Raw genomic sequence first — 14545 nt, 5'->3', positions numbered from 1 at the left:
CATACTTTTTTAACTTATCAACTAATAAACATAATGATTTGATTTTTGAACTAGCACCTGCCACTATATGTCTCATGCATGGTGAGGCTATGGACTTACATAATTTAGGGAGTCCAAAACTCATTGGAATCCTTGGATGTTCCTCGTGTTACCCTGCTGCAGTCATCACACTTGGGTTATCCTGCTGTCAAGTGGACCCGCAGTCGGCCTGAATTCCAAAGTCTTGGTCCGGCGTCAGTTGCTGTCGCTTCTTCCCTGATGTCAGAGCACCAGGGGTATATGAGAGGCATCCAACGCCATTTTCTTCAGTCTTTCTTGCCGCGCAGTGCCCAAAGCAGAAGCAGTTCGCAAGTGCCGGTCGGCCGACACCTGAGATTTTTGAATCGAGTTTCAGTCCGAAGTCTTCAAAGCTAAGTACCCCATTGGGGAACCTTTTCTTGCCTCAGTCCGATGTCAGAAAAAGCTAACAATTGCATTTCTTGTGGGAAGCAAATACCTCATAAGGACTTTTATTCTTTTTGTATACCTTGCCTAGGCCCAGACCACAATGTCACTGGTTGTCGGTTTTGTGCTAGGTTCAATAAGTGAACTATAAAGCGACGCTTTGATTTCGCACGACACTACTTCAGTAGGAAATTTAATTACACTATGCCGTCGGAGCAACCGACTACCGGCATGCATAAAAAACGCAAAGATAAAGACAGGCAGCCTAGATCCAAGCCAGACTCCGAGGCCTTGGCTGGGCTGGTCGCCGGTTTTCAGTGAGGCGCCTACGCAGCCCCTGGCTACCACTGAATTGGATCCCCTGACCGCTTCGGATTCTCCAGCAGAGAGTTCTAGGCTGATGCAGCCATTTTCTTTAGGCCCTACTGGCGGCATTGCAGTAGGAGAAGCCGGTGCTGTAGAAACACCTTTGGTTTCTGAAGGTGTCTTCAGACCGACTACTCTCACAATAAAATCTTATGCTAAGCTTAAGACTCCTCTAAAACTAAAAAAGACTACACTTCAGTCTCCAGGTCAAGGTCCTATGCCTAAGAAACAGATGCTTAAAATGACTGGATTTGATTTCTTTAATTAGGGGTTCCCAACCCCCCCCCCCAACAAAAGGCCTAGACAAGAGGAGGATGTTGCCTCCTCTGATCAAGTGTCTGTTTCCTCAGGCTCCTCTGAGGAACAGAATTACTCCTTTTCCCCTTATGAAGATTCTGATACTGAAGACTCCATTCCCTCAGCTTCTCCCCCTGAAGACTATTCCTTTGGGGAAACCTTACATACCATGAGGGAACATTTCCACTGGGAAGGTCAGGACTACTCCGACTCAAAGAAAAGGCTCCGAGAGTTTCTTTTACTCCCCCAGCACAGACCACTTGCTATTCCCCCCAGTTTTAGACATTGTGGATGATGTTTTCTTAGAATCTAGTCTAAATCCAGATTCTCTGCCTCCTGCTCCAGCCAAATCAGAGAGATACTGTAGAGTGCCTGACTCACACAAATTCCTATACAAAAGCCCTGTTGCTGATCCAGAGAAAATCTCCCAGGGTCCCAAAGGGGCTAAGGCTTCTATGGCTAAAAATCCTGTATCCTCTGAAAGGGACTCCAGAGCACTAGATAGGTGGGGGAAGAAGGTTTACACCTCAGCTACTCTAGCTATGAGAGCACTACATTGTCAATTTCACATGCTTAAATACCAGCAATTCCTAATGTCTCAAATAAAACAAAAGATGGGCACGCACCCTCAACAGTCTGAATTCAAGGAAATGCAGGATCTGTTGCATGCAGCTGAACAGGTGGGCAAACATACTTTATAATGTGGTTTTGATGCCTTGGAAGCTTCCTCTAGAGCAGCTGTTACTGGGTCTGTTATATGTAGGCATGCTTGCTTAAAGGAACAATCTCTGCCTGATCATGTTAAAGCAAAGTTACTAGATGCACCCTTACAGCAGGATGTCTTATTTGGGGTTAAAGCAGAGGAGGTTTTAAAGAAAATGGAGGACAAGGCAAAATCTATGCAGACAGTCAAAGATTTCTTACAGGTACAGCCCTCATGCTTCAGCAAAAATTGGCCAACAAAAAAATTGGTCCTTTCCAGCTTCTGACAGACCACAGAGGGGTAAATACAGGCACCCAAGGGGCAGAGGACAAGCACAAATCCCTTACAAACCTCACCAATGGGGCACTGCAACACAGAAGGGAGAAGAAGACAGGTCCCAAACTACTAGAAGGCAAACACAATGACTTAAACCTCAAACTGCCAAGCAAAACTCTCTTGGCAGCTTCCTTGGGAGGAAAATTAGCACTTTTTGCAGACAACTGGCACATCGTCACAAAGGACAAATGGGTCCTAGACATTATCTCACAAGGATACAGATTCCATTTCCACACCTTACCAAGGATAAAAGGAATGCCAAACCTGCCACAAAATCAATGGGCAGAGGCACAAAAACAAATTACAGCTCTCATGGACATGAGAGCCATTCAACTGGTACCTACACAGGAGCAAGGCCAAGGATTTTACTCAAGGCTCTTTCTTGTCCCCAGGAAGGACAATGCTTGGAGACCCATTCTGGACCTTTCAATTTTAAACACCTTCTTGCAAGTACCCAAATTCAAGATGCTAACACTACAGCAGCTTCTTCCCATGTTGGGCAAGAAAGCTTGGCTAGGAACGTTGGACCTCAAGGAGGCATACCTGCATGTCCCTATCAGACAAAATTGCAGAAAATACCTCTGTTTCATTGCAGGTTCAACCCATTACCAATTTTCTGCACTGCCCTTTGGCTTATCTACTGCACCCAGTTTCTTCACAAAATGCCTGGCACCAGTAATTGCATACTGCAGACAAAGGGGATTTCAAATATACCCATACCTGGACGACTGCCTCATCCAAGCAGAAAGCAAGGACATTCTCTTACAACACCTGGCTTTTGTAAAACATCTTCTAAGTTGCCTAGGGTACACAGTAAACGAAAAGAAATCAAAACTAGTGCCCTCACAAAATATGACATTCCTGGGTGCCAGCTTGAATACAATGGCCCAGATGGCTTATCTGATGCCAGACAAACAACTACAATTAACTCAATACTTCAGAGCAGTGACAACAAAGACCCAACTCCCTGCAAGAAAAATTCTGCAGGCCTTGGGCTTCATGGCATCTTGCATACTACTAATACCATTTGCAAAACTGCATATGAGGAAATTACAATGGTACCTAAAAAGTGTATGGACTCAACACAGCCACAGCTTGGAAACAATGATACCTCTCATTCCCTGCTTTTAACAGGAGTTTCTATGGTGGTCACAGGCATGTCACCTCAACAAGGGTCAGCCTTTCACCTTACCCCCACCCAGGCAAACTATGACAACAGATGCATCGGACTATGCTTGGGGGGCACACATGGCAGGAACATGCATTCAAGGCATATGGACTGCAGATCAAAGAAATCTGCACATCAATCAAAAAGAAATGCTAGCTGTACAAAATGCTCCAACAGCCTTCAAGGACCTCTTACATCCAGGACAGCTTATCATAAGGACAGACAACACCACAGTAATGTGGTACATAAACAAGCAAGGGGGTACACACTCCTACCCTCTATGCAGGCAAGCAATGACCTTGTGGAACACAGCACTGGCTTACCAAGTTCAGTTACAAGCTCAATTGCTGCCAGGAAAAAAGAACACATTGGCAGACGACCTAAGCAGAAACATCATGGATCCCCACGAGTGGAAACTGGATCCACAAGTATTTGCAATGATAATTCTAACAAGGGGGTGCCCAGACATAGACCTGTTTGCCAGCCCCCAAAACTATCAACTAACAAAATTTTGCACAAGGACTTTTCACCATCTAGCTTGGAAAGTGGACGCACTCTCATTCAGTTGGAAAATGCTGACAGTATATGCCTTTCCTCCATTACCCCTTCTCACAAAGGTGCTGCTGAAAATCAGGATGGAGAGACCCCGAATGATACTCATTGCCCCAGACTGGCCACGCCAGCACTGGTATCCACTATTAAGGAATATGGCCCAGGGCCCACCATGGATTCTACCATAAATTACCCATCTGCTCACACAGCAAGACAATCAGATTCTACACAGCCAGCTCAAAACCTTAAACTTGGCTGCATGGCAAATCCCCTAAGCAACCAGCCAGCTCCTCTCTCTCAAGCTGGTATGGATGTTATTCTGGAGGCCAGGAGGCCCAGCACCAGGAAAGCCTGCTTAGACAAATGGAAAAGGTTTTGTGCCTGGAACCAAGCTAAAGGCCAAAATACCCTTCAGCCTGACATACCTCAGATTCTGCAATATTTAACTGAGATGTTACACAAAGGGCTTTCTTTTTCATCTATTAAAATCCACGCCTCAGCTATTTCAGCTCACTACAACATGGATCCTCCCTTATTTTCACATCCACTCCTAAGGCAGTTTCTCAGAGGGGCCAAAAACATTAGGCCTCCCAGGAGATCACCAACACCTACTTGGGACCTCAACTTTGTTCTGGAAAAACTTACGCTACCTCCTTTTGAGCCAGCTTTCTCAGCTAACTTAAAGTTTATATCATGGAAGACTACCCTGCTGCTAGCAATTACTTCAGCGAAAAGAGTTTCAGAGCTTCAGTCACTAATGGCAGTAGAGCCTTTCCTCATTTTTCATCAAGACAGAGTTTCTCTATGAACTAACCCCTCCTTTATGCCTAAGGGGGTATCCAGTGTGGCTCTAAATCAAACCATCCATTTACCCACCTTCTTTCCAAATCCACAGAACAAAGGAGAAAGACTCCTACATTCCTTGGACATTCACAGGCAGCTATGTTACTACTTGGATAAAACGAAGGTTTTCAGAAAATCTGACCAGCTTTTTGTATCCTATGCTACAGCATCACAAGGAAAGGCTATCTCAAAACAGACCATTTCCAAATGGATAGGACATTGCATATATTTTTGCTACACCCACCATGGAAAACCAGTTCCTGCTAGCAAAAGGCCCCACTCTACCAGGGCAGAGGCTACATCTACAGCCTTCCTCAGGGGGGTGCCAACCAAGGATATTCTGGAAGCTGCAACTTGGAGTTCAGTACACACCTTCACCAAACATTACCACTTACCACTTTACTCTAAGACTAGAGCTGGCTTTGCCACTGCAGTTTTGCAGGGCCTTCTAGCCTCCTCTAACCCTGTTTGACTCACCTCCCATCCTTAGCTTTGGGATTCTACCCAAGTGTGATGACTGCAGCAGGGTAACACGATGAACATAGTACAGTTTTGTACCTACCATAAATGTAGATGTTCGAGTGTATACCCTGCTGCAGTCCAGGTTACCCTCCCTCCATCCCCTCTGACCTAACTAAGACCTCTCTATACCTGAAAATCTGTTACAACCTTTGTGGTGTATTTGCTTAGAGCTGGAGGGATTTTTTGTTTATGCTACACTTTTTATTATTGGTACTATCTACTGACCACCATTTGGGGGAGGGGCACCTGACATCTGGGGCAAGAAAAACTGAAGAAAATGGCGTCGGATGCCTCTCATATACCCTTGGCGCTCTGACGTCAGGGAAGAAGCGACAGCAACCGACGCCGGACCAAGACTTTGGAATTTGGGCTGACTGCGGGACTGCCTGATGGCAGGATAACCCAAGTGTGATGACTGCAGCAGGGTATACACTCGAACATCTACATTTATGGTAGGTACAAAACTGTACTTTTTGTCATTTTCAAATAATTGAACTTCTCCAGCTTTAAAAAAAAATTGTAACATCTCATCTAAACACATGTTGATTAATCTATATATCTTATAAACATGTTTATTAATACTTAAATAATAAAAAAAACAAAATCATTCAGTAATTTCATCATTCTGCTATGATAAAGATCGACATTCATAATTGTTCATGCCACTCCCTTATTAGCCTTATTATTCAAATAAGAGGTATTTCTTAAAAGTTGAATTGCACATCTTTGTTTATAAATTAAATTAAAAAGTATATGTATACATTTAGCCTTACCTGTTAACAAATATTCAGTGTCTTTTCCACAGGATTTTTGTAGTGAAGAAAGGGCTATTAACAGTCTTAACTACTTGTCTATTCAAAGCTGCTGAACATGAACCATTTTGCAGTAACGGTACCAACATGAGTAACGATACCAACATATGTGTTATTGTATAGTAGTGTTGGGCTTGTCATTGACATTTATGTTGAGCCACTATGCTGAAACATTGCATTGTTTCAGGGGTAAGTTATATGTTTCCCATACTGCCGTAATAAAAATATCTTTGTATGTACATCTCTTTGTTTTGCAGAGATTTTCTGGATGTGTCCACTGCACCTCTTTTGGGAGACATTTACTTTTTGTTTCTTCATAAAAATGAAATGTACTATAACTGTGCAAGTTATCTGATTCCATTTATTAAAAAATGCAGGTATGTTTATTTTCTTTGTGCAATAAAATGAGGAATGCTAAATCCATTTATACTGCCCCTGTAGTCTTTCATAATAGAACACTGCCTTTGTCTTCAACGTTTCAGACAGGAAAATATGCTTCCTTTCTGATGACTTTTGTTTTGTTTGTGAAAGAAATTACTTATGTATTATTTCACATATTTCAGGTATCTCTGGTGGGATTTTTATTCTTACTTGGGCTGTACATTTCCTCACTGGCGTCCTGTATGGGTGGACTGTATGGGGCACCCAGAATCCTTCAGTGCATTGCTCAGGAAAAAGTCATACCTATTCTTGGATTCCTGGCACATGGGGTAAGTAAACAAAGCTTATAAAAGAACCATTAAAAGCAAAGTAACAATATTTAGTGGCTCCTTTTGCAGTTTGCAAGAAATGTTTTGGTTTCTAGATTGAGCACCTTTTAGTAACCTGTTTACATCACACAATTATAGCATGCACTGTGTAAATCCTTATGAAATTCCCTATGTAATGTCACACCTATTATTCCATACTGAAGTGTTACATGCTTTGAGATATAATGTGTGAAAAAGGCCATGTGTGGGGAATGAACATGTTACAAGACTGAAATTAATAAAAATAAGTAAAAGTGCACACAGTGATAATAGTGGAGATGGTGAATAATGATAAGTAAAGGTGAGTACCATGACATCAGTTAGGGCATTATGTAAAGGTAAGTAAAAGGGCATTAATCCCTGCGTCACTCAATGGGTTGCCAACTGGCTTACTGACAGAACCCACACTGTAAAATTAGCCAACTCCAAATCCAGCTCCAGACAAGTGAGAAGTGGAGTACCTCAGGGTTCAGTCCTGGGACCTCTCTTGTTTGGCATCTACTTCTCTGAAGTACAGGCCAACACTAAGGAACTATATCTAACAAAGTTTGCAGATGACTGCAAACTGGGAGCCATTATTGAATCCCCAAATTATGTAGATACTCTACAAAAGGGCCTTACAGAAACAGATGTCTGGTGCCAGAGCCATGGGCTCAAGCTCAATGCCAATAAATGTATAGTTATCCCCTTTGGGAAAAAACATGCCAACGTGAATTATCACATAGGTGGCAGTACACTAAACACTGAAAGTGTGATAAGAGACTTAGGGACACAGGTGGACAGTGGTCTCGCCTTCAAAACCACATCGCCACAACAGTCAGGAAATCCTTCTATGTGGCACATCTAATCACTAAGGTCTTTTCATCCAGAAAAAAGGAGGTCATTGTCCCACTGTACTCATCCCTCATTAGACCCATTATAGAATACAACGCCCCATTTGGTATGTACCTTTCAAGACATCTGCAACAACTGGAAAGGCTGCAGAAATACCTCACTAAAAGAATCACAGGCCTAAAGCAGATGCCCTATACTTGCCGCCTTAAAAAACTCCAGCTATACTCTTTCGCATATCGTCTACTCCGAGGCAATCTCTGCTCAACATACAAGGCCATGTCAAACCCAGAGCTGTTGGACATGCTACACTTAAAGAAATCCCAATCCCTCAGAGACACACGCTCCAGGGATCTAAATCTTGTCATCACAATAAACAAAACATGCTGGAGGGATAGGTTCCTGACCCAGAGACTCCCCAGATTCTGGAATAGACTGCCCATACATGTCAAGCAGAGCGCCTCTTTGGCCCTCTTCAAAAGGAACCTTGATGATTGGATGGGAGAAAGGAAATTCACCACGGGGATCATGTCAGTCACCCTGCTAGACAGGGGTCCAGAGAAGTAAATAGTGTGGGAAGAAATAGCCAGGGAATTATTATGGCTAAGCTTGTATAGGCCCTAGGGCCGAGAGCCTAGTACCAACCTATGAACCTATACAATGATAGTAGTGTGGACAGTGTATAATGATAAATAAAATGCATACAGTGATATTAGTGAGGACAGTATGGAGAAATAAGTAAAAATACAGTGATAGTAGTGAGGACAGTGCACAGCAACACAGTGAGACTTATTTCTGTGCAGAGTACAGTGTGGCTCATTGTTGTAACAATATGATAGGTCAGTTTGTGTGATGATACATGGTGCTTATGGTCACTTGAGAATAGACAGTGAATCACAATAACATCCACTTAGGAGATGTGTTTGGAGGACAGATGAGGAAGCAGTTAATAACAGCTAATGAGGGGTCTAGGAAGCAGTGCATGCATTAGCAGTAATGCTTCCCTGAGTATAGGTAATGCTGTTCCCTGAGTATAGGTATTGTTGGGTTTAGTCCTAGCTGGCACAATTTAATGAATAAGATAAATGCCAAGTGATCAAATAAATAAGTGATTCTTGGGTAAGCCAGCATTACCCTGGCACAGGAGTGGATTATTGCTATTATACAGTGTCATTATTTAGGAAGAAGAAGTCGCTTTCCTTTTTAAATAGCATTGAATATCTAAATGTCTTGTTTCATCAGTGTTTTCCACTGTCTTGTGTGGGAGGGGATGGCTTTCAAGTGCACTGTATATGCATTAGGTATTTACATGCTGATACTTGCAAAGTATACTAGGTAGAATGCAGATGTTCATCGTGTTTCACTGTTGCAGTCATTACAGTTGGGTTATCCTGCTGGCAGGCTACCCGCAGTTGGCCTGAATTCCAAAGTCTAGGTCCAGCGTTGGTTGCTGTCGCCTCTTCCCTGATGTCAGTGCACCAGGGGTATAAAAGATGTAGCCGATGCCATTTTCTTCAGTCTTTCTTGCCGCACGGTGCCCGAAGCAAAAGCAGTTCGCAAGTGCCGGTCGGCCGACTCCTGAAGTTTTCAAATTCGATTTTCAGATCCGAAGTCTTCATAAAGCTAAGTACCCCTTTGGGGAAACTTTTTTCTTGCTCCAGACCGATGTCAGAAAAAGTTAATAACTGTATTTCTTGTGGGAAGCAAATACCTCGTAAGGATTTCCATTTTTACTGTATTCCTTGCCTAGGCCCTGACCATAACGTTGCTAGTTGTTGATTTTTTGCCAAATTTAACCAACGCACTATTAAGCGTCGGTACGATTTTGCATTTCATTACTTTGGCAGAAGATTTAATTATATAATGCCGTCGGATCAGCCGACTACCGGAGTTTACAAAAAAACGAAAAGAAAAAGAAAAGGACAGGCATCCGAGATCCAAAACCGATGACGAGGCTTCATCTAGGCCTGTCGCCAGTTCGCCGGTTCTCAGTGAGGCACTTTCGCAGCCCCTGACGCCCGCTACCTCAAAGCCACAGGCCTCTTCCGACTCCCATTTGGAGCCGACTGGACCTCTGGAAACTCAAGGTATTGGACACTTGGAAATCATTCCCTCAGATGAGTCCAGAGCCGCTGAGCAGGCATCGGCTTCTGAGGGTGTTTTCAGGCCTGCACAGTTATATGTAAAACCTACTTCAGCTATAAAGGCAAAGACCAAAGCAGCTCTAAAGACAAAGAAACAAGTGCAGCATTCACCTGGACAGGCCTCCATGCCTAAAAAAACAGATGCTTAAAATGGCCGAAGACCTTATTACTTTGATCAGGGGTTCCCATCCCCCTCCTGAAAAGAGGCCTAGGCAAGAGTTAGAATATGAATCTTCAGACCAGGTTTCCATTTCCTCTGATTCCTCCTCTGAACAAGATTACTCTATTCCTCCCTATGAGGATTCTGATGCTGAAGAATCTATTCCTTCAGCCTCTCCTTCTGAGGATTACTCTTTTGGGGAAACACTGCATACTATGAGGGAGCATTTTCACTGGGAGAGCCAAGACTACTCAGAATCCAAGGAAAGGCTCAGAGATTTCCTTTTATTGCCCCAGCACAGGCCCCTGGCTATTCCACCTGTTTTAGACATTGTAAGACGATGTATTTTCAGAGTCCTGTTTTTCTCCAGACTCTTTAGCACCAGCTCAGGTTAAGCCAGGCAGATACTACAGGGTTCCTGATTCACATAAATTTCTCTATAAGAACCCAGCAGCAGACCCTGAAACCATCTCTCATGGTCCCAAAGGGATCAAGGCTTCTACAGCAAAAAACCCTATCCCCTCTGATAGGGATTCTAGAGCCCTAGACAGATGGGGCAAAAAGATTTATACCTCTGCTACCTTGGCTGTAAGAGCCTTAAATTGCCAATTTCATATGCTTAAGTATCAGCAATATCTTATGTCTTTGCTTAAACAGAAAATGCCAGCAAGTACAGAATGTGCAGACAATAAAGAAATGCAGGATTTATTGCATGCAGCTGAACAAGTTGGAAAGCATACTTTGCAATGTGGTTTTGATTCGCTTGAGGCCTCCTGCAGGGCCACTGTTACAGGTTCTGTCATTAGGAGGCATGCTTGCTTAAAATAACAGAATTTGCTGGATCATGTTAAAGCAAAACTATTAGATGCTCCTTTACAGCATGATACTTTGTTTGGTGCTAAAGCAGAAGAGGTGTTGAAGAAAATGGAGGACAAGGCTAAATCTATGCAAACAGTCAAGGATTTCTTGCAGGTACATCCTCCCAGCTTTAGCAGGCACTGGCCTACAAAGAATTGGTCCTTTCCAGTGTCAGATAGACCACAGAGGGGCAGATACAGATGCCCCAGAGGCAGATCACAGTCCCAAGGCTCATACAGGCCTAAACAATGGGGTGCTTCTACCTCCAAAAGCGGAGAGGAAAAATCACAGCCGGACAGAAAACAGTCTCAATGACTTCCCACTTACACCACCAAGCACTTATCTTTTGGCAGCCCCTTTGGGAGGAAAACTAGCACTTTTTTCACAAAATTGGCACATGACCACCCAGGACAAATGGGTTCTAAATATAGTTACACAAGGCTAAAGGTTCCACTTTCACACCCTGCCAAGACAAAATGGTATGCCAGATCTGCCACACAATCAATTGGCAGAGGCACAAAAACAAGTTTCATCCCTCATGGACATGAGGGCCATTCAACAAGTACCAAAACAAGACCAGGGTCAAGGATTCTATTCAAGACTGTTCTTGGTACCCAGAAAAGACAAAGCCTTGAGACCTATACTGGACCTGTCTATTCCAAACACATATCTGGATATTCCGAAATTAAAGATGTTGACTCTACAGCAGCTTCTGCCCATGATGGGCAAGAAGGCTTGGCTTGTGACTTTAGATCTAAAAGAGGCATACCTGCATGTCCCAATCAGACAAATGTGCAGAAGATACCTCAGATTCAAAGCTGGCTCAATGCACTACCAGATCTCTGTACTGCCCTTTGGCTTATCTGCTGTGCCCAGGGTCTTCACAAAGTGCCTGGCACCAGTAATTGCATTTTGCAGACAAAGAGGAATACAAATACATCCTTACTTGGATGACTGCCTTATTCAAGTGGAGAACAAGGACATGCTACTACAGCATCTGGCATTTGTAAAAAGATTACTGACAAGTCTGGGGTACACAGTAAACGAAAAGAAATCAAAACTCATACCATCTCAAGAGATAATATTCCTGGGTGCAACCTTAAATACAACTGCCCAGATGGCTTATCTCACGGCAGACAAACACAGACAACTGACTACTTATTTCAAAATGTTGGCAACAAAGACCCAGTTATCTGCAAGAAAAATTCTGCAGGCCTTGGGTTTCATGTCATCCTGCATTCTGCTAATTCCATATGCAAGACTGGATATGAGGAAACTTCAATGGTATCTAAAAAGTGTTTGGACTCAACATTGCCACAGCCTGGAAACAGTAATTACCCTCATTTCCTGCCTGCAACAGGAGTTTCGATGGTGGGCAATAGCCTGTCACCACGACACGGGACAGCCATTCACCTTACCCACAGCCAGGCAGGTTTTGACAACAGATGCATCAAATTACGCCTGGGGGGGCCCATATGGCAGGAAATTGTATTCAGGGCACATGGTCCGCAAGTCAAATGCATCTACATATCAATCAAAAAGAGATGCTAGCTGTTCAGAATGCCCTAACAGTCTTCAAGGATCAACTTCAACCAGGACAACTACTAATAAGGACGGACAATACTACAGTCATGTGGTACATAAACAAGCAGGGAGGCACGCATTCCTACCCCCTCTGCAGGCTAGCCAAGAACTTGTGGCACATAGCATTGACTTACCAAGTATATCTGCAAGCACAATTCCTGCCAGGAAGGAAAAGTACTCTGGCAGATGAACTAAGCAGAAACCTCATGGATCCCCACGAGTGGAAATTGGATCCACAAGTCCAGCATGATAACAAGTACCTGGGGATGTCCGGACATAGACCTATTTGCCTCCCCTCACAACTACCAACTGCAAAGATTCTGCACAAGGACTTATCACAAGCAAGCATGGAAAGTGGATGCACTCTCTTAACAGTTTATGCCTTTCCTCCTCTGCCTCTCCTCCCCAAAGTACTCCTCAAGGTCAGACAAGAGAAACCAAAAATGATACTGATTGCCCCAGACTGGCCCCGCCAGCACTGGTACCCAATCCTAAAGAACTTGTCTCACTGCCCAGCCTGGACATTACCTCAAATGTCGCACTTATTGACCCAACAAGACAGTCAGATACTGCACAGCCAACTCAAAACCTTAAACCTGGCAGCATGGCAGATAATATAGCCTCTCAAGACACACCTCTCTCTAAAGCAGTAATGGATGTTATTTTGGAGGCCAGGAGGCCTAGCACCAGAAAATCTTATGCAGACAAATGGAAGAGATTCTGTGCTTGGAACCAAGCACAAGGTATTGACATGATTGTTCCAAATATTCCTCAGATTTTACAATACTTAACTGAGATGCTGGATAAAGGCCTTTCTTTTTCATCAATTAAAATTCATGCTTCTGCCATTTCAGCTCATTACAGTACAGAACCACCTATTTTTCCGCACCCCTTACTAAGGCAGTACCTCAGAGGGGCCAAAAACATAAGACCTCCAAGGAAAGCACCAAAACCTGCATGGGACCTCAACTATGTCTTGGAAGAACTCACACTACCTCCATTCGAGCCAGCCTCTGCAGCTGACATAACATTCTTATCCTGGAAAACAGCTCTGCTCCTAGCAATAACCTCCACTAGAAGAGTCTCAGAGTTACAGGCACTCATGGCTGTGGAACCGTTTATCATTTTCCATCCAGACAGGGTTTTGCTGAGGACAAACCCTACATTTATGCCTAAGGTAGTGTCCAGTGTGGCCCTTAAACAATTAATTTGCCTACTTTTTATCCAAACCCACAGAATAAGGGTGAGAGAATTCTGCATTCCTTGGACATTCACAGACAGCTATGCTTCTACTTGGACAGCACTAAAGCTTTCAGAAAGACTGATCAACTTCTAGTGGCATATGCTGCAGCATCACAAGGGAAGCCTATCTCTAAACAGACTATTTCAAAGTGGATAGGCCATTGCATTCATTTCTGCTATTCACAGCATGGCAAATCAGTGCCTAAGGACATTAGGCCACACTCAACCAGAGCAGCAGCCACTTCGGCAGCCTTTCTCAGAGAAGTACCAACCAAAGACATCTTAGAGGCTGCAACCTGGAGTTCAGTGTATACCTTTACAAAGCACTATCACTTACCTCTCTACTCTAAATCCAGGGCAGGCTTTGCCACTGCAGTTCTGCAGGGCTTTATAGCCTCTCCTAATCCTATTTAGCTCTAGCCTCCCAACCTTAGCTTTGGAATTCAACCCAATTGTAATGACTGCAACAGTGAAACACGATGAACATAGTACAGTTGTGTACTTACCATAAATGTAGATGTTCGAGTGTATTCACTGTTGCAGTCCAGGTTGCCCTCCCTCCATGCCCCATTTTCTTTGCTGGAATTTATCTGTACTTCTCTATCCTATACAACCTATGTGGTGTATTTGCTTGTAGATGAAGGAATAGTTGTTTTATGTGCATGCATGCTTATTGGCATAAATTAGCCTACCAATTTTGGGGCACCTGACATCTGGGGCAATAAAAACTGAAGAAAATGGCATCGGCTGCATCTTTTATACCCCTGGCGCACTGACGTCAGGGAAGAGGCGACAGCAACCGGCGCCGGACCTAGACTTTGGAATTCAGGTCGACTGCGGGCAGCCTGCCAGCAGGATAACGCAATTGTAATGACTGCAACAGTGAATACACTCGAACATCTACATTTATGGTAGGTACACAACTGTACTTTTC

General features: G+C 43.6%; 1 protein-coding gene across 1 annotated transcript in view; it reads left to right on the top strand.

Annotated features, from left to right (window-relative positions):
* Window positions 1–14545, top strand: part of SLC12A8 (solute carrier family 12 member 8) — a 1470733-nt gene that overhangs the window by 1240750 nt on the left and 215438 nt on the right. The window contains exon 8 of the mRNA XM_044075012.1: window positions 6607–6753. Coding sequence (XP_043930947.1) covers window positions 6607–6753 — 147 coding nt within the window. The remainder of the gene's footprint in view (window positions 1–6606; window positions 6754–14545) is intronic.

Source organism: Protopterus annectens, chromosome 6.part0 (genome assembly GCF_019279795.1).
Source record: "Protopterus annectens isolate FY-2018-M chromosome 6.part0, PAN1.0, whole genome shotgun sequence".
Lineage (NCBI taxonomy): Eukaryota > Metazoa > Chordata > Ceratodontiformes > Protopteridae > Protopterus > Protopterus annectens.
The sequence above is the reverse complement of the archived record's forward strand: the minus strand, read 5'-3'. Positions and strand labels throughout refer to the sequence as shown.